Source organism: Cnephaeus nilssonii, assembly GCF_951640355.1.
Source record: "Cnephaeus nilssonii genome assembly, chromosome: X".
NCBI lineage: Eukaryota > Metazoa > Chordata > Mammalia > Chiroptera > Vespertilionidae > Cnephaeus > Cnephaeus nilssonii.
Window position 1 is genome coordinate 110354872 of NC_137071.1, and position 20817 is coordinate 110375688.

The 20817-nt window shown below is 39.0% G+C and overlaps 1 protein-coding gene across 2 annotated transcripts in view; it reads left to right on the forward strand.

The window, feature by feature from the left end:
• Nucleotides 1–20817, forward strand: part of AIFM1 (apoptosis inducing factor mitochondria associated 1) — a 32582-nt gene that overhangs the window by 577 nt on the left and 11188 nt on the right. The window contains exons 2-7 of one of the 2 annotated variants that reach the window (XM_079765966.1): nucleotides 8429–8559; nucleotides 13230–13329; nucleotides 14235–14359; nucleotides 14487–14617; nucleotides 16430–16520; nucleotides 19958–20042. In XM_079765966.1, coding sequence (XP_079622092.1) covers nucleotides 8429–8559; nucleotides 13230–13329; nucleotides 14235–14359; nucleotides 14487–14617; nucleotides 16430–16520; nucleotides 19958–20042 — 663 coding nt within the window. Of the gene's footprint in view, nucleotides 1–7098; nucleotides 7242–8428; nucleotides 8560–13229; nucleotides 13330–14234; nucleotides 14360–14486; nucleotides 14618–16429; nucleotides 16521–19957; nucleotides 20043–20817 lie in introns of both variants that reach the window. The other variant, XM_079765965.1, reaches the window with a different exon arrangement.

Genomic DNA, 20817 nt, shown 5'->3' on the forward strand with positions numbered 1-20817 from the left:
CCTTCCAAACCCCAGATGAGATCCGTAGATTTGAGTAGCCTGTGAAACACAAACAGTGTATTGCAAGTAAAGAGTGAGTGAGTTGTGCTCCAGACACCAGGAGAGTTGACCCATTAATTAATTTGAGGTGTCTGGTCAGTGTAATTCTTGGTGGTCTTTAATGCTTCCAAGAAAGAGTTTGCAGAACGCATTGTGTTTGCCCTCCATGAAGTTGTTTCATCAAATTTTAGAGCTGGAAGGGATTCTGTGGTAAAGTTCAACCCATTCATTTTATAGATAATAAACCGAGGCATGGAGAGATGAAATTTTCTTGCCCAAGGTCATGTACTTAATTAATAGGTAGAGCAAAGGATGGTTTGCCAGTCTCGAGGCCCCTAAACCCTTGCTTCAACTCTACACTGCTCTTTAGCCTGTTGTGCATCAGATATCTCTGAATTTATCTGAGCATGTCTTGTGCCTGCTCATTTTCAATCAGCACAATTTCATGGAGGTAAAGAATTATCCACCTGTAGGAGGTGTGGGTTTATTTATTTTTAAATCAATAATTTTTGATTGACAATTTAGGACACTCACATTTGCAATGTCAGAAGTTATCCTTGAGACCTTTCCAACATGCAACCACCTTCTGGGTGATTTAAAAATAAAAAGTGGAAAATGCTTCTCTTATATTGTTATATTTGGAAAGGTGCATTTTAAAAGTTTTTCCAGTTGCTATGCTTCAAGAAAATGTTTCCTGATGGGTGTGTATCTGAGATATGTCCTAAGACCTGTTGCCCTTGGAACTTAAAAAACCTCTACCTTGGCTTTTAAACTAACATCCTGTCTATGATGTCCTCTGTATGTATGGGTTTGTGCAATGAAATGAGATTGCTCTATGCAAGTTGCACAGAAATTTTGGTAAGCTGAAGCTTTTTATCCACACTGGGCCTTTCTAACTTTGTGCACTTATTTTGCTTAAAACTCAAACATTTACCAGCATTCTGAAGTCTGACCAAAAGTTCTCAGCAATTAAATATGGATTTCCAAAGTTATATTGACTTAATAGATATTTGAAGGTGGTTGGTGATATTAGAACTAGTACTGAAAAATTACAGACTCAAAATGTCTTTTTCCCCCATTGAATAACTTTATATGAAGGTGCTCTGCTGTACAATATATTCTGACTTCTTGACATATCCATCCATCTCTTTGTATACACTTATTCTTTGTCTTTTGGCCAAGCACCAGAATATAACATCATATGCCTTTAGAAATAGGTGGGGCTGAGGTTATAATTTCAAAAAGAAATGATTGTCATTTTACGAATTTACCATGCTCTGTGGCTTCATTACAAATTGCTTTTAATCTGATGTCTTTTTCACATAGTTGTATCTGCCATATGTTTTTACATAGGTGGGGAAGAGGCATTGTTTGTTTATATGCCATTTCCTCCTCCTTTTTTCCCTTCTTCCCCTTCAATTCTTTGCCAGGATGTTAGCAAACTTTAAATCTACCTCCACATCTGTCACCATTGTCAGGTTCATTTTCATTTTATGTTGCCTTTTTTTTCCTTAAAACCATAATTGGTACCATTTATTTACTTCATTTTGGGTGTTCGTCTTCTTTCCAAAAATGATTGAAGGTAATTAATAGTCACCACTTTACCAGTATGTCTGTAAATATTAGCATCGAGGAAGAGCAGATAGGTTAGGAAATGGATATTTTCTGTTCTGTAGTTTTTTTTTATTTGGTCAACAAACATTGTGCTGCCCATGTGATCAAACTGATCACCGATCCCTGACCGGAGGGGTCAAATGTTTGAACATTTTCCTCTACTTGGAATCCTTCTCACATCCTTAAAAAGGAAATCGGGCCCTAGCTGGTGTGGCTCAGTTGGTTGAGCATCTTCATCCTCTGCACCAAAGGGTGGCCAGTTCCATTCCTGGTCAGGCACATCCCCAGACTGTGGGTTCAATCCCCTGCTGTGGCACGTATGGGAGGCAACCGATTGATATTTCTCACATTGGTGTTTCTCTCTCTCTCTGTCTCTCTCTCTTTCTCCCCCTATCTCCTCTCTCTAAAAAATAAAAAATAAAATAAATAAAAAGGAAATTGAACTTCTTGTGTGTAAGGAACCAGACTTCCTGGACACTGCCAAATGATGCTTTCTTTTGAAGCCTAGAAGATGAGCCTTTTCCCACTCCTTCTGCTGAGGCAAAGCTTTGCAGAAGAAAATCTATGGCAAGTCAGCCTTTTCTGCAACCAGTTAATATATTTTCTAACATTTAAGGGAATTGCTACAGTTACAATATGATCATTCCAAAGTTGCATGGTCATATAAATTGAGGGGAGGATGGACCCCAAACCTACCAAATGAGAATCTTCAGGAGAGAGGCCTGGGAATTTATATATATATATAAAAGCTTAATATGCAAATTGTCCCCTTGGGAGTTTGACCGGGAGACCAGGAGTTTGGTCGCTCGCTATGACATGCATTGACCACCAGAAGGTGGCATGGAACGAAGGAAGGCCCCAGCCCGCAGCCAGAAGGCCTTGATCAGCCCTGATCACCAGCCAGGCCTAGGGACCCCACCTGTGCACGAATTTCATGCACCGGGCCTCTAGTATTTTACCCCTTGATGTAATTAATATGATCAGGCATTAATATGATCAAAATTTGGGAAATACTATTTTGAATGAATAATGATTCTTTTCCTTCTCTTCCACTGACCTAAGGATTAATAAAATTGACTGAGTGACCTTGAGTCTCCTATGATTTGTATCAAGCCCATTTTCTGATAGAATAGTTGCAGTCATTCTCCCCTCCTACAGTATGTACTACCCAAGGTCAGGGATCATGTCCTATTTATTTTTTGTCCTCACATTTTGTACATTCTCTGACATGTGGTAAATTCTCAGTGATTGAACTCTAGTTACTTTAAAGGGCTTAACTTTGCAGAACAGTTAAATTTTCTTTCCTTTTTTTTTGTCATCTGAATCATTTTTCCTCTGGCCTTTCTTCAGAGTGGTTCACACTCTACTATAGCTATTATATTCTGATTCTTCTAGAATTCCATCAAAGGTTGATGCTAAAAAAAAAGACTGATAAAGGTAAATAGTTGTTGGATTCCTTATAAAGAGGTGCCTAGCTACAATGAATAGATCAATCTAGACTTGTCCTGCTTGTGTTTTATCCATGTCAGAGAAAAATCAGTTTTCTTTGACATTCAAAGATAAGACTCAAGAGCATATAGATCTCTTTATTTGAGATTCATAGGTGCCTCAATTGTGTGGATGTATTTCTGGAAAAGGCCTTCCAGGAGTATGGATAAACAGGAGATTTTGAAATCTACAGAAATGAACTCGGTGATGATTTAGGTAGTATTCTAATGCGAGTCTGTGATTTTGAGGTTATGATTTATTATTAAGCAAGCTGAAGTAAATAGGATCTGGCTAAAACTTCTTTGCAAAGAATTCTTCAAAATGTTTATTCCTTATCATTAAAATTGGGAAGAATTTCTAGTTCGTTCCTTCATTAATTCAACAAATATTGAACAAACCTCCCATCTGTTAGACACTGTTGCTCTGTGTAACATTTATTCAGGAAGTGAATCCTTGAACAATATGATGAATATAGATAATAGTATCGTATTATAATTATCAGACTAGCTAAGAGACTAGATCTTAATTATTCCAACCAGTAAAAAGAAATTATAATGTGATATGATAGAGGCGTTAACTATCACTACAATGGCAATCATATTATAATATATAAATGTATCAAATAAAAGAATTGAATCCTAAGTGTGAGAAAGAAAGTGCTACCTCTGTATTTGTGATCTGACTGAAGAAAATCTAAAACAAGTAGACTGGTGCAATAATGAGAAATCAAGGAGTAATTTGGCTTTCCCACATCAGTAAGACAAGTGAAAAGGCATGTTTCAGTCGTGATATAAAATTTCCTAAAATTTTGAAGCACTGGGGGTGGGGAGAAGTGTAGGAGTAATTTTGTGGGTAAAAGAAAACTGGTGGGAAATATCAACATCCATACAATACTTACCACCTTTTACAAAATTAAAGTCACTTTCTAGGTATGTAAAAAGTTGGTTTGTTAATGATAATAGTGTTGTATTGTATTTCTTTTCAAGCAGTAGTTTGTTTTTTTCAAGCAGTAGTTTAAATGTTAACCAATTTACTTTTTAAAAAATTAGTTTACTTATAAATGTCCTTTTTGGGGGCATATTGAGGCAAAAACTGCTGAGCATTCCCAAATCTACACTGTTGAGTAGTTTGTGAAAAGCAAACAAAACCAGAATAAACACATTACTATTATATTAAAACTAGAGGCCCGATGCACGAAAATTCATGCAGGAGTAGGCCTGCCTTCTCCCGGCTGCCAGCACTGGCTTCCCTCCGGCACCTGGGACCCAGGTTTCCCTCCTCCAGTCGCCAGCAGACACCCAGGACCCGGGCTGGCTTCCCTCTGGCCACCTGCAGGCACCCAGGACGGGGGCTGGCTTCTCTCCCACCCCAGCTTCATCAGGAAGGACGTCCAGAAGATGTCTGCTCTAATTAGCATATTGCCCTTTTATTATTATAGATAAAGTTATCATTTCTGAATTTAGGATCTTCTAGAGGAATCAATGGAACTTAAAAAAAAATTTCAGCAACCAAACGTGGGGTGAGGTGAGGGACAAAACTCATTGAAATTGAACTAAACTTTAATTCATTGAATTAAACTTAACTACGTGAAACTTTTTCTACCCAGTTTCATTTGCTAACCTCTGAGAGTTGTTAGTTTCTACTTACGTTTCATCATTCTTACCGACTTCTGAAACTCAAAAGCTTACTCAGATTGAGATAAGCTTCTCCACCCTTGTACATGATTTTATATTCATGATTTGTTCTTTCCAAATATAAACCATTTTGTTTCACATGGCAATGAAGGATTCTAAAGCAAGTAAGAAAATAAACAGCTGCCTCAAACCTTACACAAAATAAAACCCTGCCACACAATCTAACCAAGACACAGCTCAGTCTTGTGTGAAAGGCAATATGTCTTGGAAGACAGAAATGTTAAAGCTCAGAAGAAAATCAGAAAAACATTTTTACATGCATTTATCTCCCCCAAAGAATTGTTTGGTCTTAAGTATATAGTGCATATACCATATAGTAGCACTCAGCAACCCACAGTCACACATATTCATGTGTCTATGACCAATCATACTGAGTGGGATAAATAAAAGATTCCAAGGAGACTCTCACATCAGGTTTTACTGTCCAGTGAGTTATAAAAACTTGATTTTTAGTCTATTTTGATTTCTGAATTATAGATAAGAGACTATGGACCTATACTCTTAGAACTAAAAACCTTTTTTTCTAATGTTCTGGATTGCACATGTTCCCAAGGATTTCAGGTAAGAGAGTGCAGTGTCCTGACATTGTGAAAGGAAGGGGGAAAGCGCCCTATTTCTGATCTCTGTAAGTATATATGGAATGCTACTACCAGTGCCCATCCTGTTTGTCTTTTAAAGCCTGGTCAGATCAGGAACATATCTACCTGCCTCTAGACCAGGCGTCCTCAAACTACGGCCCGCGGGCCACATGCGCGTGTTTTTGCTGTTTTGTTTTTTTACTTCAAAATAAGATATGTGCAGTGTGCATAGGAATTTGTTCATAGTTTTTTTTTTTAAACTATAGTCCGGCCCTCCAACGGTCTGAGGGACAGTGAACTGGCCCCCTGTTTAAAAAGTTTGAGGACCCCTGCTCTAGACCAATGGTCTTAAAGTGCAGACCTGCAACATCACCTGAGAACTTTTGAGAAATGCAAATTCGTGAGCCCCATCCCAGATCTCCTGACACAGAAACTCTGGGGTTGGGTCTATCCACCTGTGTTTTAACAAACGCTCCAGGGGATTCTGATGCAAGTTTTAGAATCACTTCTAGATCAGGATGGCAAACTACAGCCCACAGGCCAAACACAGATGCTTTTGTACTACTCCTTGAGCTAAGATGTTTTTTATATTTTTTTCAATGGCTGAAGAAAAATGTTAAATAGGCTATTTAGGGACACGTGGAAATGATTTAAAATTCACATTTTAGTGTCCATTAATTAAGTTTTATTGGGACACAGTCACATCCATTCATTTATATATTGTCTGCGGCTGTTTTTGTTCAACATCAGCAGAATTGAACAGTTGCAGCAGACACCATATGGGCCCCAAAGCTGAAAATATATATACTATCTGGTTCTTTACAGAGAAAGTAAGTGAACCCCTGCTCTAGGTTAATAGGTAATACAAGGAATATCATAAGCATAGAAGGTTCTGAGACCTTCTTCATCTGAAAATGCCAGCATCCTCATGGAGAAAGAAATGTACCAGATTCTTACATTTCAGTGTGTGAAAGTTGTTATGATCACCAGGTAATTCCACAGCTGCACAGAGTTTTACATCAGCATAAACTTCGTATTATTTCGGAGGACTAAGAAGTAATTGGTGGATGTTTTAAATTTTGTCATTCTAAAAAATACTTCATAGCCCCAAATTCTTCAGTTCTTGGGGGAGATAAAGTCACTTAAAAATTTTTTTCTGAGCTTTAACATTCCTGTTTTCCAAGACGTATTACTTTTCATGCAAAGACTGAGCTGTGTCTTAGTTAGATTGTGTGGCAGGGTTTTGTTTTGTGCAAGGCTTGAGGCAGCTGTTTAGATTTCTCCTTAAGTGGTTGTTATAATGCTCCAGGTAGCCTGTAGTTAACTTTTTATATCTATCCAGTCAACTCTCCGTGTTTACTTCATTTATGGTGAAGAAGTAACGAGGGAAGTATTTGATGAATTGCCCATATGTTTTTCATTATCTTTTCTGGAGACTGTAAATTTCCTCCCTGGACAGCATTCTTAACAACTCTAACCACTTTAAGAGTATGCATTCTGATACCTGTCGTATTTGTATACAATTTTGGTGGGGTTTCTTTTCTTGGTCATTGAACAGTCAACGTCATGCAGCCAGTGGGCAGTAAGTCCTGACTTGTACAATGCATTGACATTTAGTCATAAACATGTATTAACTATTTTATTTTTATGTGTGTGTGTGTGTCTTAATAAATTGTGTTCCTTAGGCAACTTGTTCCAGCGATGGCATGTTCCTCTAGAACTCCAGATGACAAGACAAATGGCTAGCTCTGGTGCATCAGGGGGCAAAATCGATAATTCTGTGTTAGTCCTTTTTGTGGGCTTATCAACAATAGGTGCTGGTGCATATGTAAGTAGAAAAGTGGCTTGTGTAAAGAAGCTGCCAAACAGTTCCCATTAATAGCCTCAATAGTACTCTGCTTTAAAACTTTTGCAACTAATCACCCTTTCTCCTTTTGAAAAAATTTCCAGGAGGCCTTCTTTAACGTGCCTACTGTCTAATATCCTATGAGGGCCAATTTGGGAATGACTGAAATTTAATCTCATGTTGATTATCTTTGCTCTTTTCACTTGTCTTTTTATTCTTTACTTGAAAGCCACTGTGTTTTCTTAGGTTTGACCAAGTACCAAAAAATTGTACCTTTGCTCTTGGATGTGACACACTAACCTGTGAATAAGGACAAAATTCATTGCAGCTCCTAGCACAATATTTGATTTTGACCCATTTGTCAAATATTTTATTTTTCCTCAGCTTGGGATAGACATTAAAAACAAAAACAGCCTACAATTCAAATAGTAAGCGTTCCTAATAGGAAAACTATTCCTGAATCTCACCAAAGACTAAATTATAGAATTAGTCCTAGTATCCCCAATTTTAGAATGGAGTTTGTGTGAGGTGAGAAATACGGTTTTCACTGCTACGAGTTATAGCACAATTCCATCTCCTTGAATGAACTCTGATCAGCTTAATTGGTCACCAAGGAATTATGGTGTACTTTTTTTTTTTTAACTTGGCAGGGTTTACTGTGACTAAGCAGGTCAGTCTAAAGTTGGATCATATAAAGTTGAGGGAACCAACTTAGATAACACCTAGTAACAACCTCAATTGAAGGAAGCTGTTTGTTTTACTTACTGAGAGCAAATGGTTGGACGCCATTACAATTTTAGTTCTTTCTACATTGGTAAGACAGTGAACTTATCTTGCTTCTTGATCACTAGGTTAAAAAAAGAGACGTGAAAATTATTTGAATTTATCTAGCTTGTCATTCTCTGACCTGACTTCCAAATGCACAAGAAAAGTAGGTGGCTCTTGCAAGTTGTGAGTCAAATTAGAGTGAAAAGTAGATGAGCTCTGTCAGATAACAGACTTTGAGGAAATATGCATTCTCCTCCAATCCTGGAGCAGCATTTTTTTCTTTTTTAGCACAGGGTAACCAAAAATGCATCCCCACCTTTGTATTGAATGTTTCTTCATTAATACTTAGTTCTTTTTTCTATTTCCTTTTGTTTCTTTCTTGGCATTATCTTTACCTACAGTTGTGCAGTGTCATCACCTAGGATCCCCTTCTAGATCACTAGCGTCCGCAGGTGCTTCTGGGAAAGATGGCAGCAGACTAGTATACTTCTTAATTGTAGGAGCAACAGTCACTGGGGCAGGAGTTTATTATGTAAGATGCTTACACTAAAATATATCTTGGGGTAGGGTGGGTGAGACCACGGCACTAATGAGAACTTGATCCATTAGAACACAATGAAGTTTTCACAGCATGTGCTTTCTAGGTCTTTATTAAAGGGACATTGTCAGTCACTAGGGAGTCCTCATATCTCATTCTTCAAACTGTTGAAGTTCTACCAGATATATCCAAAGCCATACATTTAATGAGTATTATAAATACTCATCACCAACCCTTTCTTTAAAATTTTTGCTAATTTCATATCGTAATTATTTTTATGATGCTAAATTATATTGTGCTTTAGTGCTGCATACCTAACCAAGACAGACTCAAAGAGTAAACATTGACTGAGCAAGTAAAGATAACATGAACAGCATCCATTTTTAATTATTTTAGGTAAAATTATGTGTTTTTTGCCAAACAATCAATTAACCCTACTTTTATTGATAAAAGGCATTTTATCAAATGCTTCTGAGGCAGTCCAAAAAGCCAGAGAAATCCTCCCCATTCACCCCCAGCTTCTATTTCAAAGTAAATTCATTTGGCAGTGTCCCTTTTGTAATCTCTAATTTGGTCAAACTAGTGGCTGAAGTGGTATAAGCTAACATATTCCTATAGATTTCTTTCTTAAGTGCCTCTCATTTATAATTCAGATACCACCCTCTGAGTCTGAACTTTCCCATTCCATAGTTCTCTCAACTTTTCCTATCAGTTCCATTCCATTAATTCAAAAATAGATTTAAAGTGTTTGCATCTGATATGTTTGTAAAATTTAAACCTATTAAACCTCTGGTTTATGTTGCTGTACCAGAGTTGGATGGCCTCCACAGAGCTGGCCAGGCAAATCTCTTGACCCCAGGCCACAAGATCGGGCCAGTCACTGTTGCTTTCTCCTGCCTTAGAAGTATCTACGAAGCACCAGTGCCTCTTAAGCCATTCAGTTAAATGCCTCATTGCCCTCTGTGTTTATCCAACACTGGTAATAATAAAGCTACCATGTTATAATGGTTTAAGGTTAAATGATAAGCTTTTGTCTACCTATAGCCATTATCTGGTTCATAGAGTTGTTTTTGATTTTAGTTCGTAGAGTTTTATATTAGGTTTTAAATCATTTAAAATGTGACCTGAGGTGGGTTAGATTTTTTTTTCTCTGAAATTGATATTGGTCTAAAGAGAATTGTTAACTTAAAATCAGAGTTCAGACTTGATGACCTATGGCTATAAGTTGTTTAGTGTTTGTATTAGTCTGTGCTGACTGCCATAACAAAGTACCACAGACTCAGTAGCTTAAATAACAGAAATTTATTCTCGCCCAGGTGGCATGGCTCAGTGGTTGAGCGTCGACCTTTGAACCAGGAAGTCACCATTTGATTCCTGATTCCCAGTCAGGGCACATGCCAGGGTTGCAGGCCCGATCCCCAGTAGGGGGTGTGCAGGAGGCAGCCAATTAATGATTCTCTCTCATCATTGATGTTTCTATCTCTCTCTCCCTCTCCCTTCCTCTCTGAAATCAATAAAAATATATTTTTTAAAGAGAATTTTATTCTTTCACAATTTGGATGCTGAAAGTCCAAGATCAGGGTGCCAGCATGGTCAGGTTCTGACAGCACTCTCCTGGCTTGCACATGGCCCCCTCCTGTGTCCTCACATGGAGAAGAGAGAATGTGAGCTCTCTCTTCCCTTTCACCAGCCCTATGGGATTAGGGCCTCACTCTTATGACCTCATTTAACCTTTATCACCTCCCCAAAGTCCCATCTCCAAATACTGTCACATGGGAAGTTAGGGCTTCAACATATGAAGTTGAGAGGGATACAAGCATTCTGTCCATAACAGTGTTCATAATGTTTCTCATATGACAACGTGTTCCTAATTAAAGTTTAAATACTATAATTCCTGATTGTGGAGCCCTTTGCCTTCCCCCCACACAGACACTCCACCCTCCCAAAATAAGGGAGCAGCATTAAGAACAAGTTTTCTGAAATTTTTGCCAGCAGCTTTTTACCACAATCCACAAGAAGAAATAAATTTTATCTTGGCAACCGTTATATAACTATAAATTTGTAAAACAGAAAATTTTTGAAATAATACTTACTAGTTGTATTATACTTCAGTAGTTTCTCTTCTCTTTGTGTTTGGGTTTTGTTTTGTTTTTTTCATGCTGGTCATAACCTACTAAATTGATTTTGCAGCCCATTAATGGGCTTTAACCTTTGTTTGAAAAACACTGATTTGAACACTTCAACTTAGATCACAAACAGAAACTCCTAATCCGTGTGTATGTGAGCGGTTCCTCCCTCTGTTGCTAGTGACTTTCTCTAGGACCACAGGCAAATCCCCTAATCTTAGGCCTGTTATTTGTCAGTGAGCAGAGTCAAGTGGCCTTTAGAATACTTAAAGAGATTTAGTATTTGGGCCGCATGCCCTTGTTCAACTGATAGGATCATGTTCCCTCTGAGAAAATGGCCTGTTTCCTTTCAGATTCCTTTAAGTTGACTAAATGCCACCATATTCATCTGCTTTCAAAGTTGTTTCCACTAATATTTTTCTTTTCCTTTTTTTAAAAAAATCCTCACTGGAGGTTATTTTTCTACTGATTGCTACAGACAGTGGAAAGGAGGGTGGAGGGGGAGAGAGAGAGAGAGAGAGAGAGAGCGAGCGAGCGAGAGAGAGAAAAGGAGAGAAACATCGACGTGAGAGCAACAGATCAATTGGTTGCCTTGTGCACATGCTGCGAAACTTGCAACTGAGGTATGTGCTCTTGACTGGGAATCGAACCCGAGACCATTTGGTCAGAGGGCCAACGCACTAACCACTGAGCAACCGGCCCAGGCTCCACTAATATTTTTCATAAATTTGTAGTTTTTCTTAACCTTACATGTATTCACATCACTATTTAAAAATCTGTTCAAACTGAGAATACAGAAACACTTGGGGGAAAGGTAAATTTTTATTTAGTATGTCTGCAAACTTGTTTTTATATCAGAACATTTTACTTAAAAGATAAATATATAAATATATATGGTTATAAATATATGACAAACCTCATTCTTGTCCTTTCCCCACTAAGCCTCAAGACATTTCTTGGTCTGTTCTTCCTCTCATGTGTGACGTTATTAGGAGGTGTGAGAGGGCCTAGCCTATTTTTGGATATCCCTCTGATTGTGAACATAACCCCAGCTTATTTCTCTGTTCACTCATGTTGACCAGCTTAAGCCATCTTTTTAGGTAAAAGTCTCTTTCTTAAAACAAATGTATATGTATACACATACATACATATAGATATATGTGTGTGTATTTAGAGTATGGGTAAGTACTGAGTATGGGTAAATATATATATATATAGTATCTGATGCCAAAATTAAAAAAAAAAAAACACTTCTAGCCCGGCCAGTATGGCTCAGTGGTTGAGCATCAGCCTATGAACAGGAGGTCACAAGTTGGATTCCAAGTTGTGGGCTCAATCCCTGGTAAGGGGGTGTGCCAGAGGCAGCCAATCAATGATTTTCTCTCATCATTGATGTTTCTGTCTCTCTGCCTCTACTTTCCTCTCTGAAATCAATAAAAATATATTTATAAAAATAAACTTTCTTAATTAATGTTAGCTGAATTCATTTTGATGAACTTAGTGGAAAATTCAAGGTATAACCATTGCCTTTTAACATACAGTACTTAATTTTTTAATCCGTCCTTATCATATGTTGGACATTTCCAAGCTGATAAACGTTGAGGTCTCAGGGGCCAGGTTCTTTATTGTAGCACGGTGCCTAATGAGCTGCTCTGTAAGGGCTCATAGAAATATTCTTAAAGCATGTTTTATTATACTTCCTCTGATTTTCTGTACTTTTTCCTCCAATTAGTTAATAATCTGGGATTCCAATTGACATAGCATCATTTAAATTCCTGTCTTGTTGTCTCTGTGGGGTACAAAAGAGCAAAAAGTGTTCTAATTAAAAACAAGTCATTCTTGCCTACTGCTTTTTAATTTTTTTCCCAATAAGTTCTGATGCTGTATGTAAAAAACAGCCAGTTGTAATACTAAAGTACTCTTCTTTAATTTGAAAACATAGAGAAAATAGTATATTTGAAATACTACCGGTATTTAAGCAAGGTGTTTGACCCTTAATGAATATTTGAGTGTCATGAAAGGATTGACCATTGAGGGAAAGATTAGTTACTCTATTAGACTAGGATACTGCGGTCAGGTTTCAGGGACAAAACTCAGGACACCTAACAGGGAAACGTGTGTCCTGGCTTCCTACCCATGTAGATTGGTTTCACAGCTAGTATCCAACAAAGTCCAAAATCCCTTTTATAAAGTTCAGTCCTTCCTAACACTTTATTCTTCTATAAAATGTTTTTCTTATTCCTTCATACCTTCAGAATTAAATACAGTCTGAGGAAAATTCTTCACATAGATAGACCCTAAGGAAATTTGAAACTGGAAAAATGTCATCTGCTTAACCTGTATTCTTTCCACACCAAGTTTGTACACATTCAATATTTTTTATTTCTTAAGAAAATAAATTTGCCTTAGTGACTTTCACATAGAAGAACTTACCTCAGGTAGACAAAAGCTTCTCATTTAATTGGAAAATAATGAAACTGCTGATGGTATGAGCTAGTTCTGTTATGAAATAAATTTTCTCCGTGTTTGGATCTACAGGCCTACAAGCTTATAAAAAGTGACCAAAAAAGATATAATGAAAGAATTTCAGGATTAGGGCTGACACCAGAAGAGAAACAGAAGAGGGCCGCATTATCTGGTAAGTATGCTTTGAGGCTCAATATATGAAGGGAAAGTTGTAAACAGTTTGGTACTATGCTTTGTAGTTATCTTGTAGACGCGATGATGCTGAGAGATTGTAAGCTTCCAGAATCTATGGTATTATCCCACATCTGACAGCGATTTGTTAAAGTATTTGGAATTTATGTTTGAGAAGAAAGTTAGTGGGGATCATGATTGGTTGTTTTTCTTTTTTTTGTGTGTTTTTTTCCCTTGTTTTTTGGGGGTGTTTTTTTTCCCTTTATATTAGACTCTTAAAAGGCAAGCTTTATATTAAAAAGGCAAGCTTAGAGAGGAAGATTATTGGAAAAGAGATAAAGGCCTTTTTCTCAAAGCAAAAATTATTTTAGGTCTATTTTGTTCTCTTGAGTTTTTGGAGTTTTGAGTTGTTAAAGATGTATTTGTTTTTCTAAAGCATGTAGCCATGGCCAGCACTTCTATCACACACAACTGGCTTGCTTTTTTCAGAGAGAAATGTTTTAATCCTTTAATAAGCCCCATAACCCTGGGTGGGTGATTTACATTGCTTTTGTAAATAACACCTCCTTATTCTTGAACATTGTATAATAATCCCCAATTAACCTTCTGGGTGTTTTAGAAATTGCTAAATATTTAAGCTCGGTTCTAGTTCTGACAGACTTAATCAATGAATGACATTGGCCAAATCATTCAATTCTTTTTTGGGTATTTTCCACTTATGAAATGAAGGGAATAATTGCTTTTCCTGTCCAATCAATATGCTGAGAAATTGTTAAGATAATTGTAGATACAGTGTTTTGCCAGCTTTATGTAAAGGATTGAGACAAGTGCAAGGTGATTTTAAAGTGGCAAGGAATCATCTAAAACTTTTAAGAAAATTCACCCTGTCTGGTCTGTTGCCTACAGCTCCAGAAGGAGAGCCAGTTGCTCAAGTCAGGGTACCAAGTCATGTTCCATTCCTGCTCATTGGTGGAGGCACTGCTGCTTTTGCTGCAGCCAGATCCATCAGGGCTCGGGATCCTGGGGCCAGGGTAAGGCACGTATTGTTTTGCTTGTCACAGAGGGTATATTCTGCAAGCACTTAGTCGATGTGAACACTTTGACATCTGCCTCTTAAATGACTTGGTTCTGATAAGTATCATTATTTTGTGTCTAAAGGTACTGATTGTATCTGAAGATCCTGAGCTGCCATACATGCGACCTCCTCTTTCAAAAGAACTGTGGTTTTCAGATGATCCAAATGTCACAAAGACACTGCGATTCAGGCAGTGGAATGGAAAAGAGAGAAGGTGTGTTCACTTATGTAAAATGGGCCCGACTAGCAACTTCAACTAAAAACAGGGAGTAAGTTGGGATTTTGCATGAAACGTGTGCAATGTATAAGATGGATGGCATGACTGCACACTGCAGTCCGCTCTGGTATGCACTTGGTGCAGCTTAGGGGCAGCAGGTTACAGTGGCAGGAGTCCTGGATTCTGTTACCAGATCTACCAACAATTGGAGGTATAAAGGCCTCTGAAGCACTAGTGTTCCTATTTCTAGGACTTTTATGTTAGACTTCTCCAGGGATGATTAGCTTGGCCTGTATTGTCACTTCCTTACACTTGCCTTAAGCATGTCCCATACATGCACAAGAAAAGACACTGTTTTATGGTACTTTCTTTAACACCCTAGCAAACATTCCAGATTGTGGGGATAGAGGAGGCACATGGTAGAGAACCTCTTTATTAAAATGTTTACACGAGAGTCTTAGAAATGCAGGTCCAAGCCTTTTCCTTTTATTTTTTAAACTATATTTTTATTGATTTGAGAGAGGAAGAGAGAGGGAGGCAAATAGAAATATCAATCATGAGAGAGAATCATTGATTGGCTGCCTCCTACACACCCCACACTGAGGACCAAGCCCGCAACCTGGGCATGTGCCCTGACTGGGAATCAAACCATGACCCCCTGGTTCATAGGTCGATGCTCAACCACTGAATCTACTGTCTGGGCCAAGCCTTTGCCTTTAAAGCAGTGGTTCTCAACCTTTCTAATGCCGCGACCCTTTAATACAATTCCTCATGTTGTCGTGACCCCCAACCATAAAATTATTTTCGTTGCTACTTCATAACTGTAATTTTGCTACTGTTATGACTTGTAATGTAAATATCTGTGTTTTCCGATGGTCTTAGGCGTGACCCACAGGTTGTGAACCACTAGTGGGGTCGCCTAAGACCATTGGAAAACACAGATATTTACATTATGATTCATAACAGTAGCAAAATTACAGTTAAGAAGTAGCAACGGAAATAATTTTATGGTTGGGGGTCACAACAGCATGAGGAACTGTATTAAAGGGTCGCGGCATTAGAAAGGTTGAGAACCACTGCTTTAAAGGATGGCTTGGATCTCTTGATTCAAGTACCATGCAGTTTTTTTGGGTCCCAATTTTTTTCTCATTAGTGATTCCTTTGATATTGGATTTAATTTTATAAAGCTACCACCTCCATCACCCCCACTATAATGTTCCTTTCTCAAGCAGAATGCATAATTCCAATTATCTTAGCCATCCCTAATTAATATCTCATAGTTACTGTCTACTGTTTGAGGCAAAATAATCTCAGGAGCTAGACCATCGACCAGTGCCATCTGGACAGCTCGTTGGGTGAATGTGTGCCTAGAGGACACCTCTTATTCTAATTTTGAAATGAACCTAAATCCAGAGCAGTGTTTCTCAGCCTCCATACTATTGACATTTGGGGTTGAATAATTATTTGTTGTAAGGGTGGTCTGTGGACTATTGGATGTTCAACAACATCCCTGGCCTCTACCCACTGGATACTAGTAGCATTCCTCCCCCACAAGCTGTTATAGCCAAAAATGTCTTCAGACATTACCAAATGCCCCAGGGAAGGGGCAAAATTGCCCCCAGTTGACAACCACTGATTTAAAATACCTCTGTATATGTAAGTCACAACCAAGATTTAGTGGCCCTGGAGACTTATATTGGAAAATGTTCCTAAAAGTTTTTCGTGATGGAAACAATTTTATTAAATTTGTGGGGGAAGTTGATAGCAGTTCCAGGTGCTTATAACATCTTCTCCCTTTTCTCTGTACAGCATATATTTCCAGCCACCTTCTTTCTACGTCTCTGCTCAGGACCTGCCTCACATTGAGAATGGTGGTGTGGCTGTCCTCACTGGAAAGAAGGTGAGCAAGTGGGCTGCTTCCGTTGTCAGGCTCCACGTATGTGCCTGTGTGGGCAGTGAGTATGGTGACTTGTATTCCCAGTACCATTTTTTTCTGTCCTGCCATTGTAGTTTATCAAAGAAGGATTGAGTCATTTTAGGATTAATAGTGCCAGTTTATAATGCTTAGTGTGTCTTCTTGGGGAAAGCACCAGAACCTAGAGTAGCATGCCAACTGACCTTTCCCAGGAAGTTCAAATAATTGAGGACCATGACCCCGAAGTTGTTCCCTCTCCTGATGTGCATCTCTGTCATTTCTTCTTCTTCCTATTTCTCCACACTAACATTTCTTTGGGATTATTGATGATAAGAAAATGGCAAATGTGTATTCAGGGTAGTAAAATAATTCAGGCATAACTTCAGCATGGAAAATATTGTCAGCCTTTACAAAGGTAAGTGCCTGAGTAATGGGAGCAGTTATTAGAGGTATTTGTGGGGCACAGGGAGGGTTTGTTTTGTTGTGCTATGTTTCACTTTTGTTAATGGGAAGTACTAGAGTGCATTTGTAAACTAATGGCAGTGTTCCACTAGAAATGGAATGGTTATCAGGAGCAAAGCTCAGAATAGATGAGATCAGAGCACAAGTGGAGGGACCTGTGGTAGGGACAGGCCCACTTCTATAAGGAACATTAGGCAGAGAAGATGGGTATATGTTTGAGACATTATGTATTAGGTATCCCCTATGTGTAAATAACACACAGGCCCTTGCCCTCTAGGGGCTAACAGTATTAGACAGAAATATACACAGATAATCATAACAAAAAATATAGAATGAGAAAGATATACACAGTAGCCCTGGCCAGGTGGCTCAGTTGGTGGGAGCGTGATCCCATACACCAAAAGGTTGTGGGTTTGATTCCTGGTCAGGGCACATACCTAGGTTGCGGGTTCGATACCCAGTCAGGGCTCATACAGGGGGCAACCAATCAGTCTCTCTCTCTCTCTCTCTCTCTCTCTCTCTCTCTCTCTCTCTCTCTCTCTCTCAATGGAAACATATTCTTGGGTGAAGAATTTTTAAAAAGATGCACAGTATATTGTGGGAATTACTGGGAAGCATGCCCAGTATAGTGATGGTTTCAGGGAAGGCTTCCTGGAGGAGAAAGTCTTATAGAATGGGAAATCTGTGGAATGAAGAGGTATTCACAAGGTTAGAGTGAAGTGAAGAGCATTCAAGTAAAAAGGAACAGCATAAGGAAAGGCACAAGTGTATGAAAAAATATGTTTGTGTAGGGAAACATAAGCAAGCTAGGTACTGACAGAGCAGAAAGTACAAGTCTAGAATACCAGGTGGTTATGTGAGAGTGGATCTATGACTGTGACGTTCAGGGGAGAGGTCTGGGCTCAGATAGAGATTCAAGAATTATCCACATACGTGTAGAAATTGTAACCATGAGAATGAGTGAGGTCTCCCATGGAGAAGTTCTATAGTCAGAAGAGGAGTATGAGGAGTATGGTGGGGTTGGAATCCTGGGATCCCGACATGTAAGAAGCAGGTTTAAGAAGAAGAGTCCACTAAGGAGACTAGGAAAGAAAAAGTGCAGTATGAGGAGAGTCCAGGACGGGCTGAAGTTAGAGAGAGTTTCAAGGAGGAAGATGTGATCCACAGTGTTACTGCAGCAAGGGAATCTGGTAAGAATTGTGAAATGACTCATTTGATTTAGTGGCACAGATGTCATTGGGAAATTAGGAAACAGTTGATAAACTACTCTTTCAAAAGGTTTAAATGAGAAAAGAGTGGTGGCAATTGGACAGAAACTTGAGGAGGACCTAGAATCAAAAGTGAGACTCTTAGGATGGGTCAGACTTAAGCATGTTAATGGGCTGAAGATCCAATATGTCAGGAGAGGTAGGGTAATGAGTGGGTGACTAAAAGGGGAAGGTTCTGGGATGGAAAGGCACAGAAAGGTAACAGAAAAGACACCTCATCCTAAAAGCTGGAAGAAAGGAACTAAGGTTTTTATTTGGGGGTTGAGAGGTGGGAAGCTGAGAAAGATCATATCTAATGGCTTCCCTTGTTTTTGCAATAAACTAGGCTACCAGGTGGTTTTGTGAGAGTGATCAGTATGAAGGTTGAGGAGTGGGGTGGGATTGAATAGGGAGCTTACCCAGGACAAATCAAAGACTGCTAAAGAAGTTACTCATCCATCTGGTCTCAGTGTATGTCATTGCCTCCAGAAAGCTTGATTGGGTGTACCTGTCTTATGTTCCTAGCACTGTCTGTACTTCCCTTATCAGAGCATTCCTCACTTGATTTCTTATACTTGATTGTAGAATTTGTTAAAGTATCTGCTTTGCTAATACACTCTGAAGGTAGGGAAGGTATCTTTCTCACCATTGTATGCCCAGCACTTAGCACAATGCCTGACACACAGTAGGTGCTTAATAAATATGTCTTGAATGAATCGTCTCACCGCTAGTAAGGAGTAGAGCAGAGACTGAACCCCAGTCTCTATGACTCCAAAGCTCAAGCTTTTCACCTTAAGATGGAATAGGGTGCAAGGGAATTAAGGGTGCTGGCAAAAGAACAGTGGGATGGAATAGACTGCTGGGCAGAGAAAATCGAAAGCAACTATAGATGATAGTGGGACTGAGAAAAAACTGGAAAGATGGAAAATTGTGACCAAAGAGTGGGATATCTGAGGTAGAAGTAGAGGATAAGAGATAACAACAAGATTATGGATGTGACTCAGGAAAAGTGTGAGCCAGGTTTGCAAGTCTTCAGTGAATGAGGAGGAGTGGCTGGGAGGTGGCTGGATAACAGTGATTTGTAGGGATATAGGTAGTTGTCCCTCAGAGGGGGATGAGGATACAGGAATTTGGAAGCAGCAGCAGCCAACACCCCTCCTGGCCTTGTGATGGGAGGAGTGTGGGAGGAAGGAGCAGTCTTGGGAAGCAGCTAAGTTTTAGTGAGGGTTAGAAGTTGTACAAAGCATCCTGTAAAAATTAATACAATGTAGGAGAGTTGACAGGGAAGTCAGGATTCAAAAGCACCAAACAGATAAGTCTGTCCCTGTTTCTCATCTCTACAAATTGAGCAGGAACTTTGAGACTGTAGGGACTTGCTCTAAGGTTGGATGCTTAGGGAATAAGAGCTATCTTAAGAAACGGTACCAGAAACTGGTGCCAATGATTATCCAGAAATGGTTTTTTAAGGATTGATCAACTTAGGTCAAGAACTAATTCTTCCCATTGGGCCTGATGGCTGATAGGTACAGAGTTCCTTTTTGGAGTAATGGAATTGATCTGGAATTATAGTGGTGATGGTTGCACAGTCTTGTGAATATACTAAAAACCACTTTAAAATGGTGAATCTTATGTTAAGTGAATTATATCTCAATAAAAATGTTTTAAAGCTAATTTATCCTTATATCTTTTTGTGTGTCTTTGTGACTGTACCAGGTAGTACATCTAGATGTGAGAGGCAACATGGCGAAACTTAATGATGGCTCTCAAATAACCTATGAAAAGTGCTTGATTGCAACAGGTGAGAATTCTGGAGATGACTTTCTTCTCTGATATATAGCTCATTCAAGTTCTAGTATAGAAGGTATTACTTAATCTTAAGAAAACCAAAACCCAGACTCTCTGAAGTGGGTGTCTTTATCTTGGTACAGAGTCCGGCTAACTATTGGCATCACATCAGCAGCATTTCTAGATTGTCCTTGCCGTTCTTTCCCCAAAAGACATGGATGTGTATTAAAGAGGATTGCTTTTTTTTTTCTCTCTCCCTGCTTAGTCCCTGCACTCTGCCCTCTACCCTGAAAGTGATATAGCTTTGTGGCTTCATTGCCCATTCTAATCAGAAATCAAGAGAGGAGCCCAGCTGGCATGGCTCAGTGGTTGAGCGTCAACCTTTGAACCAGGAGGTTGTGGTTCCTGGTCAGGGCACATGCCTGGGTTTTGGGCTGGCTTGATCCCAGATCCCCTATGTGGGGCATGCAGGAGGCAGCCGATCAATGATTCTCTCTCATCATTGACGTTTCAATCTCTCTCTCCCTCTCCCTTCTTCTCTGAAATCAATAAAAATATATTAAAAAAAAATCAAGAGAGGAGACCAAAGCAGTTGCTTAAACAAAGGTAGCTATGCTATCTGGTGAGAAACTAGTGGAGGAGAAAGGGGAAGCAAAAAGTTAGGCCTTGTGACCATCTGCGAGGAGGGCGGGGCCCTTTGAAGAGACAATCTTAAATCTGCTTCTCAAAGGAAATGAATAAAAGCCTGCAGTGAGCGAAGTTGCAGTAACAAAGCCTCCTATCCAGTT